The sequence below is a fragment of the Equus caballus genome, chromosome 3, assembly GCF_041296265.1.
Source record: "Equus caballus isolate H_3958 breed thoroughbred chromosome 3, TB-T2T, whole genome shotgun sequence".
Lineage (NCBI taxonomy): Eukaryota > Metazoa > Chordata > Mammalia > Perissodactyla > Equidae > Equus > Equus caballus.
In genome coordinates, this window is record NC_091686.1 from 89885414 (window position 1) to 89904872 (window position 19459).

The 19459-nt window shown below is 37.3% G+C and overlaps 1 protein-coding gene across 2 annotated transcripts in view; it reads left to right on the plus strand.

Moving 5' to 3' along the window:
- KCTD8 (potassium channel tetramerization domain containing 8) overlaps positions 1-19459 on the plus strand; it is a 255297-nt gene that overhangs the window by 196970 nt on the left and 38868 nt on the right. Inside the window, exon 2 of one of the 2 annotated variants that reach the window (XM_070262504.1) lies at positions 10955-11474. The exons of the other annotated variant lie outside the window; for it this stretch is intronic. Within the exon in view, the coding sequence (XP_070118605.1) occupies positions 10955-11073 (119 nt within the window). The 3' untranslated portion in view covers positions 11074-11474. Of the gene's footprint in view, positions 1-10954; positions 11475-19459 lie in introns of those variants that run through there. 2 annotated transcript variants of the gene reach the window in all.

The following is a 19459-nucleotide window of genomic DNA, read 5'->3' on the forward strand; positions in this document are numbered from 1 at the left end:
GCTAAAGTATTGGAAGCATATGTGAAAAGCGTTAGGAGGATTACACAGGTTATATATTATATTCAGAATCCTTAAATTATTATTAAATCATTCAAATTGTTTCAAGCATCTTCTGATCTATCTGGAGGTATGTTAGTTTTAGAAAACCAATTCCAGAATGTTTCATAAGAGTCAGCTGATTTTTCTGGAGTCAGTCTTCTGCTTGATTTATTGCTTGATAAGAAAAAGTACTAATTAAGTTGGCTTTAGTGCTGGCACATGGTTATTGGAATATTGACATTTTAACACCAATTAGACTACACTCAATCTCATTTTCCTGATAGTCTCCTTTATCACTTTATTGAATTATAAAAATAATCTTATCTTTCTTTTCTACTTTTATCTTAAAAATAATTTTTCTATCTGAAAAAATTAAAGAAAAAATTCACATACCATTAATACCTGCTATAAAAACCATAACACATATAAGAACCTACATGAATGTTAACTCAGATCCTATGTATATTGATGTATATTGGCTAAGCTAAGTTTAAGTTGTCGGCTAAGAGTAAGTTCTTTTTCTGTCAGATCATTTTCTAAGGTTTCCAAACATGAATGGATACATACATTTTGAGGAAGATTAGCCCTGAGTTAACATCCACTGCCAATCCTCCTCTTTTTGCTGAGGGAGATTGGCCCTGAGCTAACATCTGTGCCCATCTTCCCCTACTTTATATGTGGGACGCCTGCCACAGCATGGCCTAATAAGCGGTGCATAGGTCTGCGCCCAAGATTCGAACTGGTGAACCCCTGGCAGCTGAAGCGGAGCACACGAACTTAACCACTCCACTGCCGGGCCGGCCCATGGAGAAATACCTTTTGATAGCTGCCAATCTTAGCCTCTTTTGAGTATTATTTTGATATATTATATTCATATTATATGATATACCCTACTTTTTTTCAGTCCTAGTATAGTGATAGTAATATTTTTATATATTTTAAAACATTTTAAGGATTATTAGATTCATTTCCAGTCTCCCTACTCCCTTTCCTTCTCCAGAAAACCAGATGGCTATCATATCTCCTATTCTTATTATTCTCACCCAAAACACTCCTTTTTGGACATATTTTACAGAATTTTGAAAGTCACAAATTCAAAAGTTTGTACTTCTTTGTTGCCATTGTAAGGAATTGCTAGAGGAAAGAGGAAGAGGTTGGGCATGTTTATTTTATTGTAAGAAAAATTGAAAAAAAAGTGTATGCTAAAAAAGTTTTCTGCAATCAAATTTCAGAATCACAAGAAAAGAGGATGAGAAATTAGGCCCTATGAATATCTTTGTATTTGAATATGGAGATGAAGCCTAAGGAAGAGGAAGGTTGAACCTGTTTAGGATAATGAAGAGTACAAATGTGAATAGTAGAACTTGGACGCTTTGCTTAAGTTCATGTCTCCTGGTAAAAGGGTTGCCAGATTTAGTGAATAAAAATACAGATTGCCCAGTCAAATTTGAATTCCAGATAACTGTAGTGAATGACTTATAGCGTAAGTATGTCCCAAATATTGGATGGGCATCTTGTATTTTATCTGGCAACTTTGCCTGGGAATAGTCAGAATGTGAGTGATAAAAAGGAAGTGGAGCGAAGCTATCTTCTGAAGTCCATTATTGAAAAGCAGAAGGAGTGAGCAGACTCTTTGAGAGCAAAACATATAGGAGAAAAGCATCCTGTGGGAGACTATTGGATTTTTTTTCCACTCAATTTTAGTTTTAATGCTCATAAAGTCACCTAACAGAATAAAAGTCACCAGCCCACCGTAATGAAAGAGGCAAAATACTTTAACATAGATTTAGGAATCATTCCTAGCACTTCAAAATTAAAAATGTCCATTATGAACAAACTTTTCTCTCTTGTATGACTGAAATAATTCATAATTTAAAAAAAAAATGTGTTTAAAAAGCCTAGAATCAAGCAGACGAGACAGCACACTTCATTTTGTAAGTGTCCTTAGGTGTGCATTTAACTTGCCCAACTCTTTCCAGGTATATATGTTCCTTACAGATTTCTTGAGTCTTTTTCTAAGGTATTCCATTCTTCCCATATGACATTGTTCTGGAGGTCAGAATTCAGAAAGAAGTCTCACTGGATCAAAGTCAAGATGTCAGCAGGACTAGTTCCTTCTAGAGCTCCTAGGAAAGACTCTGTTCCCTTGCATTTTCCAGCTTCGGGGAGTGAAAGTAACCTACAAGAAGATACGCAGGAGCATGAAACGAGATAAAGGACGTGAATGTTTCTACCACCAGCCATTCTCATTCTCTTCCTATTCTTTTGCTGTTTAATGACAAGGCAACTATGTGGCTTTGGAAATAGACAGATTTAGGTTTCAGTCCTGGCAGAGTCACTTCTTACAAGTTGATGGTCCATAGTCAGGTTAATTAACATGTCCAAGTCACATTTGTCCAGCTTGTAAGATGAAAACATTGTTGTGAAGACCAAATGATTTCTTAAAGTTCTTGAATCAGATAGATCTTGACCCTACCAGGTAAAAGGATCTATGACTGGGAATCCAGAAGGGCCGCTTGTCCAGGCCTCACAGTTATGAAGATCCCTGCATTAAGACTTTGGGAATTATCTCTAAAAGCTTTTATATGGACAGTCAGAGAGGTGGAGGAATTAATGAAAGAGATTCATCCTACAGCTTTAAACTCACACTTTGTAGTGTACCATATAAGTATAATATCTATTAATACTGAAATCATCCTATAAATATAAAACTTGTAACCATCCTTGGAGCTAGCAACAGGATCACAATGTCAGAACATGTGGGTACATGAGTTTTAATCTACTAAATATAAAATGACAGTATAAAGTTTTTACTGCTGCTTTAGCATCTACTTTTTACTTTGCTGGAACCTGCAAAGGAAGTTGCCTCTCTGAACTTTAAAATTGTCACGTCCCTTCCATCTTCCTTGTTTCTTCATTTCCCTGTGGCTCTCTGTCTTTGTGGTTTAACCAAGTTTGTAGACTCTCTTTCTCTCTAAAATAGCTCTTTTTCAACTCACTTGCTAGTCAGCTGGCTTTGGATAAGTTATTTAACTTCTCTGTGCTTAGGTATTCTCATATGAAAAAAAGGAGGGGCGATTGTACCTATCACATAGGGTTGATATGAGAATTAATTAATGTAAAACATTTAAAACTTTAAAATAGCATCTTGCACATAGTAAACCCTTGTTGTATTAAAAAAAAATGGTTCTGTTTCACAAAGAAATAAGCCTTTTATACCCTCCATTCTTGCACACTGAGCAGTCAGAGGTCTGGAGATCAGCAGCTGAAGTTAATGTGAAAGGCAGCATGAGACTCCGTCAAAGCGCTGACTGATCCAGAGAATAGCAATGATATCCCTTGGGCAGAATCCTACCTATGTGATCATAAAAGCTGGACAAGGGGCGCAGCACAGCATTATGCTTTATTGCCGAAGTGAACATGAAAGGCAGTGTGGGATTCAGTCAAGGTACTGATTGATCCAGAGAATAACAATGATATCCCCTTCGGTATGATCATAAAAGCCGAATCGAGGGACACAGTCCATCATTATGCTTTCATTATAAGCATAAAGAGCAGGCAGGAGTTTTGTGCCCTCTCTTTTGTGTATTCAGAAACAGTATTCATAACCAGCTTACTTTATGTGACCTGGACTCTCTGGATTTATACTTTCAGAGGTTTGGTGACATTTTACTAGAGATCTGGTTAACTTTGCCTGCCATTCAAGGGATTAGTCACTTGGTGGCTGTGACCTGTAATTCCAGTCTACTTCATTGAACTGAGAATTCAGTACTCTACAAGTTCTTTATCTGCATTTATATAGGTAGAGTTTTTGAAACAAAAAGATTACGTAAATTGTATTTATCTATGTGTCCTGCCTAGAGCATACAGTATGTGCTCCTTAAGTATTTCTTGATTTAGTTCTAGAACCAGACCACCTGGGTCCAAAACCTGTCTTTGCCACTTATTTAGCTGTTTGATCTTTGGAAGTTAATTGTTTTTACAATTACTTAATTGTTTTATGCTACAGTTTCATTTTGTGAAATGGAGATAATCATAGTGGTTTTCTGAGGTCTAAATGAGTGTGGGTGTATAGAAATAATTAACTAATGACTATATATATACATATATACGTATTTTTTGTTTATTATTGTATTAAATCCAACCTCCTAATTTTCTTTCAGGATTATGATATAATGTTCACAAAATAAATCTCTATTTTTCAGTCACTTATATTCCTACAGATTTTTGACCTTTTATGAAGGTTATCAGTGTTATAAATGTGATATAGTTTTCTTTTTCCTGGATAAAAAGAGATAATGTATGTAAAACTCATAACCAGTGCATGGCATCTAGCCTAGCAGAGGGTAACTGAAATATAGATTAGGGATTTCATAATTGACAAAATGAGGACAGAGTAACATGGAGCTTTGAAATGGAAGGGGGAAGAAGTTGGTATGGTGGAAACTATAGGAAAATGAAGTGTGGGTTTTGAGCTCAAGAGAGATTGTGGCTCTGCCTGAGATCGTGGAGAAGGGAACAAAGCGTGAAGACCTTGCCACATGAATGGTTCTTCCTCTGAATGGCTTCTAACAGGTTAGTTAGGAAAGACACAGAAATTCCTGTTTATTTCCCTACAGTTGATCAACAGCCTCAGGGGCTATGTGGACTCTGCACATCCCTAAATACATTATTTTGACCTTGGCCAGCTGATCTTTAGAATTGTAATAATTTCAGACTTAGAGGAGTTCTGAAAGCTGCTATAGGGATGTGCCTCACTCTGGCTCCTGGAGATACTTGATTCCTGTCACAGCCCTTGGAAGGATGACAAAATCATTCATGAACACAAACAAGAATAAAATCCTTTGGCTGATAATAATTCTGATTTATGGGTGGAGTTAAAGACAGACATTAAAAACATGCCAGGAGCAATACCAGACAGTGATGAAAGTGTGTGTGGGGCTGCACAACACGCCGCTGGCAATCACTGACTCTCAAATCTCTCTTTAATCTCTACAAAGTAAGGGAATATGGAAAGGAGTTGCCTCATCTGGAGGATAAAACAAATGTGAACAATGAAGACCGTGGGTCTCTTACAAGCAAATCATGCAAAACTCACTTGATTGCTGTTCAGGTAGAGGAACACCATTTGTGGCTGCTGAGAAGGCAGTAGTTTTATCTCAGTTTTAGTAAATCATCTGTTAGTGTCCCAGGCAGTTTTACAAATTGGTTTAAATGGGCTTCAAAGTGAACCTCCTTCACATAATGAAGACTGACAGTGGGGTCGTGATAAATGGCACTATGAGAAGTTCTACTGTTTTCTGCAAGAGTTAATATTTGGTTGCCTCTCCAATTTCTTTATCACTAAATCCATACGGGGAGATAATTGGCATGAAATGTAGAAGAGAGCTTACCAAGTCTTCAAGTGAAGTACCTTCAAGACTAAGAGAAACCAGGTAGCAAGATTAGAGGTCAAATCACTTTGGAAAATTTGCAGGCCTAGTCAGAGAGAAGAAATTGCAGGCCAATCAAAGGAACTAGGCACACATCTCATTGTGAGAGAAAACCAAGTAAAAGGGAAACAAAGTGACAGAACAGATGAGCAGTAAATTAAAAATGCTAAATGTCTTTCAATTGAATTTCAACTGGCAAAGTTAAATTTCCCTTGATAATGTGAGGAGATCAGAATTGGCCACCCTAAAATGTGTCTCTTTGCCTTGCCTTGATTATTCTTCAGAACAAAAGACTGAAAGAAACTTTGACCTTCCCACTAACTGCCTAAAAGAAATTTAAAATAAATTCCTGTCCCCAGGACAGGCCATCCCGTAGATAACTCTGGGTATCCCTAGACTGGGAGGATCCCTGCTAAGCCCACTCTTACTCAAGTTCTATTTACCAGACATTTGCTTTACCATTTCCATGTGAATTGCCTTCCTTTCCTTTGAAGCCCCAACCCCCCCCACACACAACTTCCTCCTTTGTCTTTAGCTGAAGATGATGTATAAAATGAGAGTCTCTGACATCTTGGTGAGTTGCTGTTTTCTTGAGTGTCTCCCATGTATGCGTGTTATAAAGCTTTGCTTGATTTTCTCCTGTTCTTCTGTCTCATGTGAATTTAATTTGTAGCCCAGCCCAAAGGGCTAAGAGGCTAGAGGATATGCCTTCTTCTACAATAACATATCCCTGAAGTGTTCAATGGACAGAGGATTTTTTTTTCACACAAAAGGCGGCAGAATCACATGATGAACAGATTAACAAACTGCCACTGCCCTACCCTCCAATATAAGGAACCAATAGATCAGACAATAAATTCTTACATAGCACTAGTTCTGTGAATAATCATTAATGCTTAACTGATGCCTACTCTGTGGTGGGCAGTGTTCTTCAGACTGTCCATATGCAGTCTCATTTCATCTGTGTGATAACACCATGTGATATATGCTATTATTGCCTTCTCTTTACTCCAAAGAAACAGAGACACAGAGAGGTTAAGTAACTTGCCTGAAGTCATACAGCCAGTAAGTGGGGAAGCTGGAATTTGAGACTAGCCATCTGGCTCCAGCAGCTACATCCTTAACCGCAACACTTCCTGGCTATGGAAGACTATGATGTAGCTTCAGAGTCCACAACATCAGAATCCTCCCTGAAGTTCCTCAGCATAGGGATAGCTTGTGGTCAGCTTATATTTGAACTGTGCTTTAGATTTTACCAAGAGATGAGTCCATATTATTTTATGTAGTCCTCCCCTAGTGAAGAAGACAGCAGGGAGAGTTTCCCTCATTCCCACACATGATCCGGTTGTTTAAATTTACCCCTGCGCATGACTAGCAATTTGCAAAAGGAACTAGAACCCAAGTGCTCTATTTTTTTTCCTTCTAGAGCAATCTGCTTCCCCTATTCCGCTTCCCAGCATCTTAGGATTTTCTTTCTAAATCAAAGCTAATATAAGACTGTTGAATATGCAACATTTATTTTGGGACTAATTTATAATTTTAGAAAATCCTTCGGAGTGTCTTGATAGTTAAGATAGTATGTAATAGTGCTACTATATACATGGATTATATAGATTTTAAAAATGGGATAATCATGTGACCAGTAAAGAAATAACTTCATTATGCCACAACAGAAATGATTTTTTGTGTGATTTTTCATGATTTTTGTAAACTTATGGCCATTAAAATGACCTTTTTTTGAGAAAGAGAAAAACTACAAAATCTAATGTAGAAATCAATTTTATTTTTCAATATGGGATATTTTCTTGAGATACACTAAGGTCCTGTATCCTAAGACCCATAAAATCTGTTTAATCAATATTTCTGCATATATACATGGTATATTAACAGGTGGGTGACTATATTTTTATTTCACTTACATTCATTCTTTTATTTATTAATTCAACAAATAATTATTAAGACAACCAAACTCTATTGTAAATAATATGTGAGAAAAATTACACATGATTCTACCTTCAGGAAGCTACAATCTGGATTGAAATAGTCATTAGTCAAATAATCCTATTGATAAATGCAGCACCACAATTAGGGTAAATCTTGAGAGAAAGAGATGAGAGAGAAATTGAAGCTATGAGAGCACATAACAGTATCAATAATGTAAGCTAGAGGGTCAAGGAAGTTTTCTGAGGCATGGAAGCTTAAGCTAAAGTAGAAATCATGAGTATCAGTTAATTAGGATAAAAGTGGATGGGGAGGATATTCCAAGTAGAGGGAACAGCATATACAAAGGCCCAGTGTCAGGAGGGAGAATGTTGGGTTTGAGGAATGGAGAACATAGAGAGTAGGGGAGATAGTGGTATAGATGAGTTCTCAGTGAGAGAAAAGGACAGAGCTCTGATGCTGTCACAGATTTCAGACTTCATCCTGAGAGCAGCGGAAGATATTAGAGAATATCTGTTTTGGTAGTTTGATATATTATTGTTGTTTTGAGTGGATGTTTGGAGAGGGCGTGGTGACAGGAGCAGATCTGGGTGTTATGTACACATGACTGAAAACTGTGAAGTGTAGACCTCAGCTGTTTCATTGTTTTCTGCATAATCTCTCAGCAGTGTTTCTCCTCTCCAACACCTGAGATTTATTTGAGAAGTCGTCCCACTCCTATGACACACCTGCTCAAAACAAGTGGGCAGATTAGAAATCTTACAAAACTGTGTGTGCTCAGGGTTACACAGAGAATCAGACAAAAAAGATTTCTTATATTATTTCATTCTTCCAGGTATTGGTTGCTGGGCTTCTTTTCAGGGTGGAATAATAAAGATCATTCCTTTCTTTTCCTAAGTTGTAAACCAATTGAAATGATGTTTCAGTTAGACAGATGGAGACCAAAATGTTTGCTTTATTATTGGTAAATCTGAGTTGAAGAACACAGCTTACATCTAGGTCACAATTGGTCTTCCCAATACTGTTCCCTGAATTAATTTTACTCACCCAGAACTACAGACCATTCCACCCCATCAAACTCACTTCCACCTCACAAATAGCATCCTACAGGGTCGGAGTCTGTTTTTATAAACTCAACCCATAGAGTAACAGAAACTCTTGTGTGTCTAGCAAAGGAAAATTCGAAGAAAGAGAGAGAGGAAGACGGAGAAAGACTGTCTAGCACCGTTCACCTGTCAGATGTCTCTCCCCGTTCCCTGGGGAGGAGTGAGAAGGTATGAATAGAGAGGGATAAATATTTCTCCCATATTTTCCCTCTTAAGAGTGCAGTGGAAATTTCTTCCCTATTATGGAACGAGAAGAGTGATGAATAAACATCCTCCATCCTCCATAGCTATTTAGCTGTATTTTCATTCCTCTTTGTTTTATTTCTTCAATATCTCTCAACGGGTTTGGCTCTTTCTCATAGTCCTCCACGTAGACATACATGTATATCCATGTGTATCGATGTTGACATTTCAGGCAAATTTAAACACAGCATCATCCCAGGTGGAGAAGAGTAGTTGCTTTTATATATTATATATACATAGCTTCAAAATTATTTGTTTACGTATGCAAGAATTAAATACAGTCAACTCACAATTATTAAAAACCCTAAAAGGGATAGGAGGAAATATTTCTTCCATGATGGAACTTGTTTTAAAAGTGGTACACTTGAGGGCTGGCCCTGTGGCCGAGTGGTTAAGTTTGCGCGCTCCGCTGCAGGCGGCCCAGTGTTTTGCTGGTTTGAATCCTGGGCGCGGACATGGCACTGCTCATCAAACCACACTGAGGCAGCGTCCCACATGCCGTAACTAGAAGGACCCACAACAAAGAATATACAACTATGCACCGGGGGGCTTTGGGGAGAAAAAGGAAAAAATAAAATCTTTAAAATTAAAAAAAGAAAAGTGGTACACTTGATTTCAAAACGAACTCCTCATCTTTCTCTTCTCAACTCCTTTCTGAGTGAGTGCCACAACCACAGTCCAGTGGGTGGCCAGAAACCATGGAAGCAACCTGGACTCCTACCTATACCTCACCCTCCACACTCCAAGGGGCTGACCTTTCTTCTGTACTCATTAATCGATCAGGCCCACTTGCACTCTAGCTTCTCCTAGGGTTCAGGCAGTGGGAAGCTCCACAGGATACTGGGAGCACAGGAGGATAATGAGGTCAGGGTATTGATTCCCTCAGCTCCCTCTCTCATGGCTGCTGGTGGGCAGTGGCTACATTCCTACCTAGACCTGGAGCCAGAGCCCCTGCTGGGCAGCCCTCCCCTCAGTTGCAGGAACTTTTCAAGTTGTGCTGGCTTGTTGGGGTGGCTGTCTGGAGATAGTAAAGATACCCCTCTGTTGCTAGCCCTGTAGTGCTTCAGCATCTCCTGTCAGGTTCTCTTCATCCTCATTCACCTTTTGTCAATAGTCCCTTCCTTAACTTCTACTCAGCCAACATCTTTGAGTGCCCTGTTTCCTACCATGACATTAATTGATACAGGAAGTCATCGTCATAAAGGTAATGGTGTGTAAAATCAAAGCCTAGAATGCCTATGACATATTTTGTGGAGAATCAATTGATCAGACTCTCTGGATAAATGCAGAGGTGTGCCACACAGCTGAGAGATGTATGATATTATTTCTCTATAAAATTCTGTGTACTGTTTAAAATAACATAATCACAAATAAAATGTTAGGATAAAACAATTTTAATGGTAGACTGAAAGCTGTTTGGTTCATTCCTTGCTTAGAGATTGGATTTCACCCAAGCTATTCTCAATTTATATATTTCTCCTAGTTTTAATGACATCTGGAAAGTATCATGACAAATAAGGACTGAAGTCTCAGTTTGCGTCTTACTTGCAGGGTGACCTTGGACTGGTGATTTAACTCTTCCAGGTCTCGGGTTTCTCATGTACAAAAGGTTTTGAGAGTTGAGTGAGATACTGGGTATGGAAAATTTAGCACACTATCTGACAAGTTTCAAGTGCTCAATCATTTTTCTATTATTATTACTAGCATATCATTATCATCATTATCTTTGTTATTGCTCTACAGTGGTCAATGTTGATTAATGTTTTGATTTAATGATTTTATGATCTTGATTTGTTATTAGAGTTGGACAACAAGAAAACGTCACCTTCTGCCTAACAATTCTTCATATATTTTATTTATTCTTTGCTCCATGGCTCTGGACTAAGCTCATCTGCCAATCCTGTCATTAAAGGAAATGTCAGTTACAACTGAGCCTCAGTCTGCCTTTTCTAGAATATTGCTTTTAAAAATGTTATTTCCCTGTAGAAGAATGATAATTTTAGTCTTAGAGTCTTTATTTTTGTTAGATTCGCATGGGAATGTAAAGGCCCTGAGGACAAGGACTATATGTAATATTCCCTGCTATTTCCCAAGAAGGCCTGGCATACAGTAGTCTCTTAAATGTTCCTCAACCAAAAGGAGGTGGAGAGTGGGGGCAGAAGGAATGACTTTCTTCTCTGCTCTCTCTCACAGAGTCCAAGCAGAGAGATGCACGCAGCCTGGTCACATCCTGGTGTCTGCACTTGACCAGTGCTGGACTCTTCTCTGCCGACTTTCCCCATCCAGCTGTGCTTATGAATAATACAAGATGAAAAGTAGCTCCATCCTTCCTCCGTTCATCCAAAAAAGGCTTCTCTTCAACTATCTCCCTTGATACCCATCTACCAAAGGACACCTACTGAGGTCATCCTTATTGTCATCTTCAGAATTCTCATGGAGCTCAGCTTTTACTACTTCATCAAATGGGGTCAGCTCTGCCCTGGAGGGTCTTCCTTTACTCTCTAGAGTAAATTGGAGCCTCCTTGTCTCCTGCTACGACACCTTGTTTGTGCCCATGCCCAAACACTAATGACACTTGATTTTAATTGCTTATCTTCTATATTCTCTGTAAGTTCCCTAAGAGAACCATGTCTATCATTGGTTGTAGACACCACTGTATTTTAATTGTCTAGAATCACTTTCCTAATCTATAAAATTCACATGTTGATAAGAGTAACTCTCTCATGCTTTATTTTGAAGGTTAAATAATTATAATACACAAGAGGCTTAAAACAATGCCTGACACATAGTAAGTGCTATGAGTATTAGCTTTATTATTAAATTATTTAATCCTATAATGTTCATGGTATTTTAAACCTCATTTTACAGAAGAGAAAACTGGGGCATAAAGAAGTTAAGTAATTTTCCCAAGGTCATGCAGCTAGTCAGAAATAACACATAAATGAATGGGCAAATACTTGAAACCACCATATTTACAGACTGACTATTTCTTTATTGAAATGCTCTCCGTTGTGCTTAGGTCAATAATACACAATTTTAAAGAAACCCTGATTCTTAGAAAAAATACTTAAAATTCTTAGGGACTATATAAAGTATGCTTTTCCTTTTTCAGAGAATAGAATTCTTCTGGTAAATTATGTTCTTAATTTAAATGTTTCTAACCTTTGATATCCCCCTGAGATATAGAATTTATACAAAAAATAAAACAATAACAAAGCAACATACTACACCTGACAGTTCCATAGACAGCAACTTGGTTTCTATCCTTCAGTTCATTGTATCCACACCTGGGGGCAACTGTGTTTGCTACATTAAAGCAAGTTTAATCTTAATGAAATCAGGGATTGACAGATTCAAATGCTATACAGATTGCTTGAGTGGTAAACAAACCCAGCAGAATACCGTGCAGCATTGAGATGAATTAGGAAGCTACTTGAAAAAGAACAAATTGTATTTGTGACTATTAGATTCATAGAAACAAAAACACTCTGAATTGAAGTGAAACATAAAAATGGTAAAAGAATTGATCTTTAATAAAATATTTTGAGGCTTTGGAAGATGTTGAAAAGGCAGAAAATATTTAGGCAGACCAAAAAGATCACAAAATAAAGAACCCCAATCAGAATAGTATAAAAATAACAACTAAAATGAATAGTAAGGAAAACACACATTTCTCTTTGACTCTCTCTATAAAAACAGTTCCATTAAGTAAGCACCTAAACTAATTAGCTCGGTTCTAAAAAACGACAAAACAAAAATTAAAAAGTAAAACTCAGACAAATAAAAACGTTAGCTAAGCTACTGTTCTTTAAATTTTGAATTTATTGAATAGTGCCTTATATAGTTTGAAAGGTCAGCTAGTACTATAAGGTTTGTAATAAAAAATAACTTTATTTCTTCAGAGGCAACCATTTTCTACTTATTTCTTTGTTTATTTCATCATTTACCTCCATGTTTCTAGATAAGTATATAATACCATCTTATTTAAATATCTAATTAAATTAAGTAGGTACAAATAATAATTTTATGAATCTATGTCCCAATTTTAGAAATAACACACAGCAGCCACAGTTGGACTGCCTTTTCCCCAAAGGAAACCATATCCTGAATTTGTTATGCATTATTTCTATTAAGCTATCATTGTAATAGCTCAATCTATTTATTTAGTCATATTTTAGAGGGTAAAACTAATACAAAGTTGGTTTTTCTGTTATAGAAGTGTAAACAATGCTGAATTCGTTTTTTTCTGTAAATTGAACGAAGTGTTATGGCCCACTTCATTCTCCAGCTATGCAGCTACCTTGAAAATTGAGGTCTGCTAATGACTCCTGCAGCCCTATCAGTCAATCAGACTCCGTGCTAGGTATACTGGGTCTATAATGGGGCAGGATGACGTGATGGAAAGAGTCGGGCAGAAGAGTGAGACTGAGTGTCTTCTCTGCTGCTGAATTTTTGGACAGCTCCCCAGCAACTCCAATCATTAATAAAGGAGGGGTGAGATTTTGGCCCTGGGAAAAATTAAGGTAAGATCTTGAGAAATTAATCATTAAGAAAGATATGAAGGAGTGTTTGAGCAATATAAAAGAGCTTTTAGTCTAGAAACTGTTTTTCTGCAAATGCTCTTTCTAGATCGTTTAACACTTAAGTGATCACTTAAGGCTCATCTGGGTGTTTTCAAAAAATAGATCTCACTTCAGATTTATTGAATCAGAATTTCTATGATGGGGGCCTAGAAATTTGTGTTTTAACCAACACACCTTCTCTTCAGATGATTGTGTTAGATATAAAAGTTTGGGAACTAGTGATAATGACAATATTATCCATTTTTTGAACTGTTCATTTCATTATGCACACACTCAGAGATACCGAAGAGGTTTCTGTTTTGCCCCTTGACTTTTAGAGCAGCCACTCTGATTCCATTTCTGGAGTCAGTGCCTAGAATCAACCTGGTAACAACTTGTTATTCTGTCAGAAAGACACAGAGAGAGAAACAGAGAATCAGAGAGGGACAGAAAGAGAGAAGAAAGAAGAGCAAAGAAGAGAAGAGAAGAGAAAAGAGAAGAGAAGAGAAGAAATTGATTCATTCTAGGAAAAATTCTCTATAAAAAGTTGAAATTAAAAAATATCTCACTGAAATTTTACTATGCCTTTATGATACATAAAGAACATTAAAATAATTTCACCAATGAGGTGCAAAATTGGATTTTTTAGGGCTCCTAACATAATGCTGAAAATATTTAAACTACATATTCAAAGATAACATTCCATTTTGTTCAACTATAGCTTCAGCATCATTGTTTGAGAAGATAAGGTCAAGGTCATGATATGTATTATCGCAAATAAATAAACTGAAAACCAATTTATAAGCATAACCAAGTCACTGTTAGTAAATGTCCTAGGTAATTTTATACAAATGTTATTATAGATAAATCCCTTCCTGGAGTTAAATGCTTCCCATCAATGTCTCTAGGCTTACAGTGCTTGCTAATTATAGTGTTCTGAATTGACTTTCCGTAAATATTCACTTAATGTGTTATACCATTGATTGAAGCAATTATAGAAAGACCTGAAAATCAGAGATAGGGCCTGTGTGGGGGGCAATAGAGTGAAATATATGATCTTTCCTAGCTTGCATAGGAAACAAGTCACATGGCAGCTGGAGGATAACTGGGATTATTGAATTGTGACCAACTCTTGGTGCAGGTGTTTGGAATCCAAAATAATCACCTAAATGTGCCTATCTGAGTTTGTCATTACCACTTAGCATCTCTGCTGCCCAGTACAGGAACACTAAACAAACACAGAGAATTTAGGACTAAATTTATGAATTTGCAAGCAAAATCAATTTTTTCAGGGTGTTTGCTTGGAACTGCCTAGCACAGATTGCCAGATGGGCTCAGAAACCACGCTATTTTCCATCCATTATGCTTGAGATTCTGGATATTCTCAATTGGTAGCTGTTGAAAATGATATGTTCTAATAAGATCTCTAAATTCTGAAGGCAAGCTTTTGAATATTAAGAGATTTTAATGGCAAAGCTGAACTGAAAGTTTGGCTCAAGAATTCCTCCGTGAGAAAGAACACTCAAGAGTATAAGCAGCATATCGATCCTAAATTTTCAGTGCCTGCTGAGGCTCCCTGAGACATCCTATATTCTACTCTAGATTTCTGCCAGTCACTGGGTCTCTTCACATCATTAAAGAACTTTTTTTAGAAATACTTCAGGAGGAGTCAATTTATAAACTCTGGTGAAGTCCCTTGTAAATAATGGTTCTTGGAACACAGCTTTGTAATCCAGCTTGTGAGAGATGGTGAAATTTGTACCAAGCAGTACCGTTCATCTGGCAATAACTATATGATGCAAAATCATGTTAATTATATTCATTTTCACAATAATCACTACCCCAAATATTTTATATTTATATTATCCTTATACTTTAAGTTGAATTTTATTTGAACAACTTAACTTCTCTCGTCTCCCTCACTGTATAGTAAAGTCCTTGTGGGCAGAGAAAATGGCCTTAATCTCCTTTTATCAACTATAGCAAATAATACTACATCTTGCATATCTTTAATAATAACAATAGAAAATATTTATATGGCATTTATCATTTGCTGAGTGTAGTTTTAAATACTTTATGCACAATTCATTTAATCATGATAACAATCCAGTGCCACAAGTGCAGATAGTACCTCCATTTTGCAGACACAGAAATTGAATAATAAGGAGCTTATTCAACTTGCCCTAACTCAGAGCTAGGAAATGACAAGGCTTGGATTTAAAGCCAGGAAGTCTGGCTTCTGAATCTGTGTATTTTAAATCCAAAAAATTACTAGAAATTTGAAAATATTTGATGATTTATCTGAGTAATTTTCCTACTTTATATAAAGCAAAAGGAACAACCATTCATTCATTCACTAATTATTTACTGAGGCCCAATAAGGTATGATCACCGTGCTATGCAGAGAGGGACTAAAGCAATAAATGAGTGAGACAAGTACCCTGCCCTAATGTAAGTTACATTTTAAAGAGGGACACAGATGCTAAATATGCTAAGCTAGGTTATGACAGAAGAACAGAGGGCAATAGTGGTGCTTTAGATTTGTTGGCCAGGGAAGACCTCTCTGAGGAGGTGGCAATGAGAATAAAAGAGAAAGAGGAAAAGCCAGAAATGCATAGCACTGAAAAATTTTTTGTCTCACAGTTCTGGAAGCTAGAAGTCCAAAACCAAGGTGTCAGCAGAACCCTGCTCCCTTTGAAACCCATAGAGGAGAGCCCCTTCCTTGCCTCTTCCAACTTCCACTAGCCCCAGCTGTTCCTTGGCGTATGGCAGCATAACTCCAATCTCTGCTCCATCTTCACATGACGTTCTCCTTGTGTGTCTTCACATCATCTTTCCTCTGTGAAAGTCTGTCTCTGTGTCTGAATTTTTCCTTTTTATAATGATACCAGTCACACTGGAATAGGGCCACTTTAATGACCTCATTTTAATTTGATTATCTCTATAAAGACCTAATTTCCAAATAAAGTCACATTTTGAAGTACTAGTGGTTAGGACTTCAATGTATTTCTCTTGTTTTTAGTCTGGGGGTGGAGGGGCACAATTCAGCCCATAATAGTTTCTAGAATTGTATAGCCACACAAATTCTAAGATTATCGTATTTGTAGAAGAGACTATCTCTGAATTTCACCCTCACCTCGGGGATATTGTCTCTCAGGAAATATTCACTGAGTCCATTTCCTCCTGCATCATCCAAATATCAATCTTGGTATTACAGGGACAGGAAAAATTCTGGATGCCTTGCTCATAAAAATTATTTTCTGGACAACAAATTCAAAATAAAAATCCAACACAAGGGTTTTTCACTCATCACCACAGTGGATACAAAGAATATTGTAAGTAGTGTAAGGTCAGTAAAGGATATTGCCAGAAAAGTAAAAAGAGAAATGAAGTAAAAAAAAACGTAATACAAATAGACATATAATAAATACCTGATAGATAATATTAGAACCTAAGAATAGAAAGGAAAAAAAAAGTGCTCCAAAGGTTGAATAGGGAACAGAATTTATCTGAATAGGAAAGTAGTATGGAGATGAGAGATGGTGTTGCAGAGATTGCTAACTGCCCAAAGATTCATGTTCCCCACTGTTCATGTGGACTTGTTGCTGAGGAGCAGATGCTTGACCAGGAGCCATATTTCTCAAATTCCCTTGACGTTTGGTGGGGCCATATAACTAGTTCTCACCAATGAAATAAGGACAGAAGCAATGTGTGTGACTTCTTTGGGATTAAGAAGTGATGGCCCTTCTCTATCATCTCTTGCCTACCTGCTATTTGGACATTGATGCCCAGGTTGACCTTGGAAAACTTGTGTTGAAGTTGGGTGGTCTTGAATGGCTTGGTGAAGCAAACTACCAGTCTCACCCCACACCAGACAGCACTGACCAAGAATACCTGCATTGAACATTTATGTGGACAAGAAATAAATTTTTATTGTATTAAGACATTGCAATTTAAAAGTTTGTTTTAGGAGCCAACATTATCCTAAAAATGCAGATGGATACTGCATTGAAACTGCAAAGAAAATGGCAGAAAGGGGGGCTTTCTGGTAGAGGGAATGGCATAGGAGTAAAGGCACAGAGAGGACAAATCACAGACAAAGGAAGGAAGCCAATTTGGCTGGAGTATCTCTGCTAAGGTATAATTGGAGATAAGCCTAAACAATTAGGCCTTGGTCATATAATGGAAGCTTGCAAATGCCGGAATGGGTTTTCATATTTTATTCATAAGGCAGTAGAGAGCTGTTGAAGAATTATGAGTGTGGGTGTTATATATTCAAAGGCATCTTTAGAATATGTTTTCATATTTATTTAAGTATATCATGTCTCACTGAGGAAAGGATTATAGCAACTTTTGAGATACTAATCTAGCTGTGACATGTAAGAAGGATTGGATTGAGGAGAGAGAGCAAACAAGGAACTCACATAAAAGGATATTGCAATACTTTAGTCTAAATCTGGGATCTGAAAATGTCTTTTAAGGGCAGGATAATAAATATTTCAAGTGTGTAAGCCATAGTCTGTGCTGCAGCTACTCAAGTAATGTGAAAGCAGTCGTAGACCATACAGAAATGAATATGCATAAATGTGTTCCAATAAAAGTTTATTTACAGAAACAGTTGACCAGTCTGTGGGCTTTAGTTTGCCCACCTCTGGTCAGATGGAAGAGTAACAAGACTTCAACGATAGGGAAAGAGAGGTTGAAGGACAAAGGAGGAAAGGAATGTAACACATAGTTAGAAGTCAATCAAACAGAACTCGCAGAGCTAGTGTAGCAATTTCAGTGTTGACTCTATAATCAGCATACCTGTTTCTCTGCTTCTACTAGACTAGAGACTCCAGGAAGTAAAGGCTTAATTGTATTCATCATCATATTGGGAACATAGTAAGTACTCAATGAAATGTTTTCTTAATTAATTGGGTAAATTTGGACTTATTGAATATGGAGAGTGAGAAAGAATTAACAAGACCCAAAGTATTTCAGAGTTTCTCTTGAGCTTGAGTTAATGGAAAATCGTCATACCATTATTAAAAATATTCATGACTTTGAACAAGTGATTTAACCCTTCTGTACCTGGATATCCCAAAGGCATCTCAAAATTAGTAGGTATAAAATGCCACATTTAATTTCCCTTCCCCTTCGACCCCAAAATTGAATTTTCTGGTATCCTCCATTTTCATCAATGTTTTTGCCATTGATCTAGTCACTAGAAACAGGAATCCTATAAGCCATCTTCTCCCCTTCCTTAGAGGAATGTAGTTTGGGAGAAAATCTCCCATATATCCTTCCCCTGAATTAATTTTTTTGAAAATCCGTCTATTTCTCTCCACCATCATTTTGCATATGGATTACTGTAAAACATGCCTGCTTCCAATTTTGATACCCTTCCTGCATTCTCTACATAATTAGTCAGTTACTTTTGTGGTTAAAACTGTTCCATAATTTGCCATTGAATTTGGAATAAATCCATATGCCATATCATGACCTGGAATGACATCCATAATTAATCTCTTGCCCACATCTCCAAACTAGTTTCAAGGCCGCTCTCCACCTTAGCCCAGTAGTGGCCAGTCATTGTTGCTGTCATTACCCAAAAGTTCTCAAGCTTTTTTTTTTTTTCTTTTGTTTCCAGGTATTTTTACTTTCCCTTCTTTCTGGCTGTCTGTTTTCCCCTCTCTTTGGATGGTAGGCAGGTGAAGTGGGTTTGTACTTGGTCTGCTGAACTAGAAATCCCAGAATTCCCTTCTGTGTATAGTTCCAAGTTAGCCTTGGACACAAGATACATTTTGCATGAGATTTGGAAAGTGGAAGTGAAGCAAAAGTCACGTTATTTTACTCTCTGAATGATGATGCAGAGCATCAAGAGCTGTGGTATGTCACTGCTTGTGCTCACATTTGAGATGTGGCAGCATCCTGATCCCAGCTCCTCCAGCTCTGGCCAGATCTCCAACTTCAGCTTCTCCTAACTGAAGTCTTAGGCATACGGGTGCAGCTGTGGAAAAAGGGCTAGCTATTTCTGCAGGTCACCCACAGGATCAAGATAGGAGTTCTTGAAAGACAGACACAGTTACAGTAGTCCTTGTCATTTCCAGTTTGCCCCTGCAGATTCCTATTTGTCCTTGCTCTCATCCACATT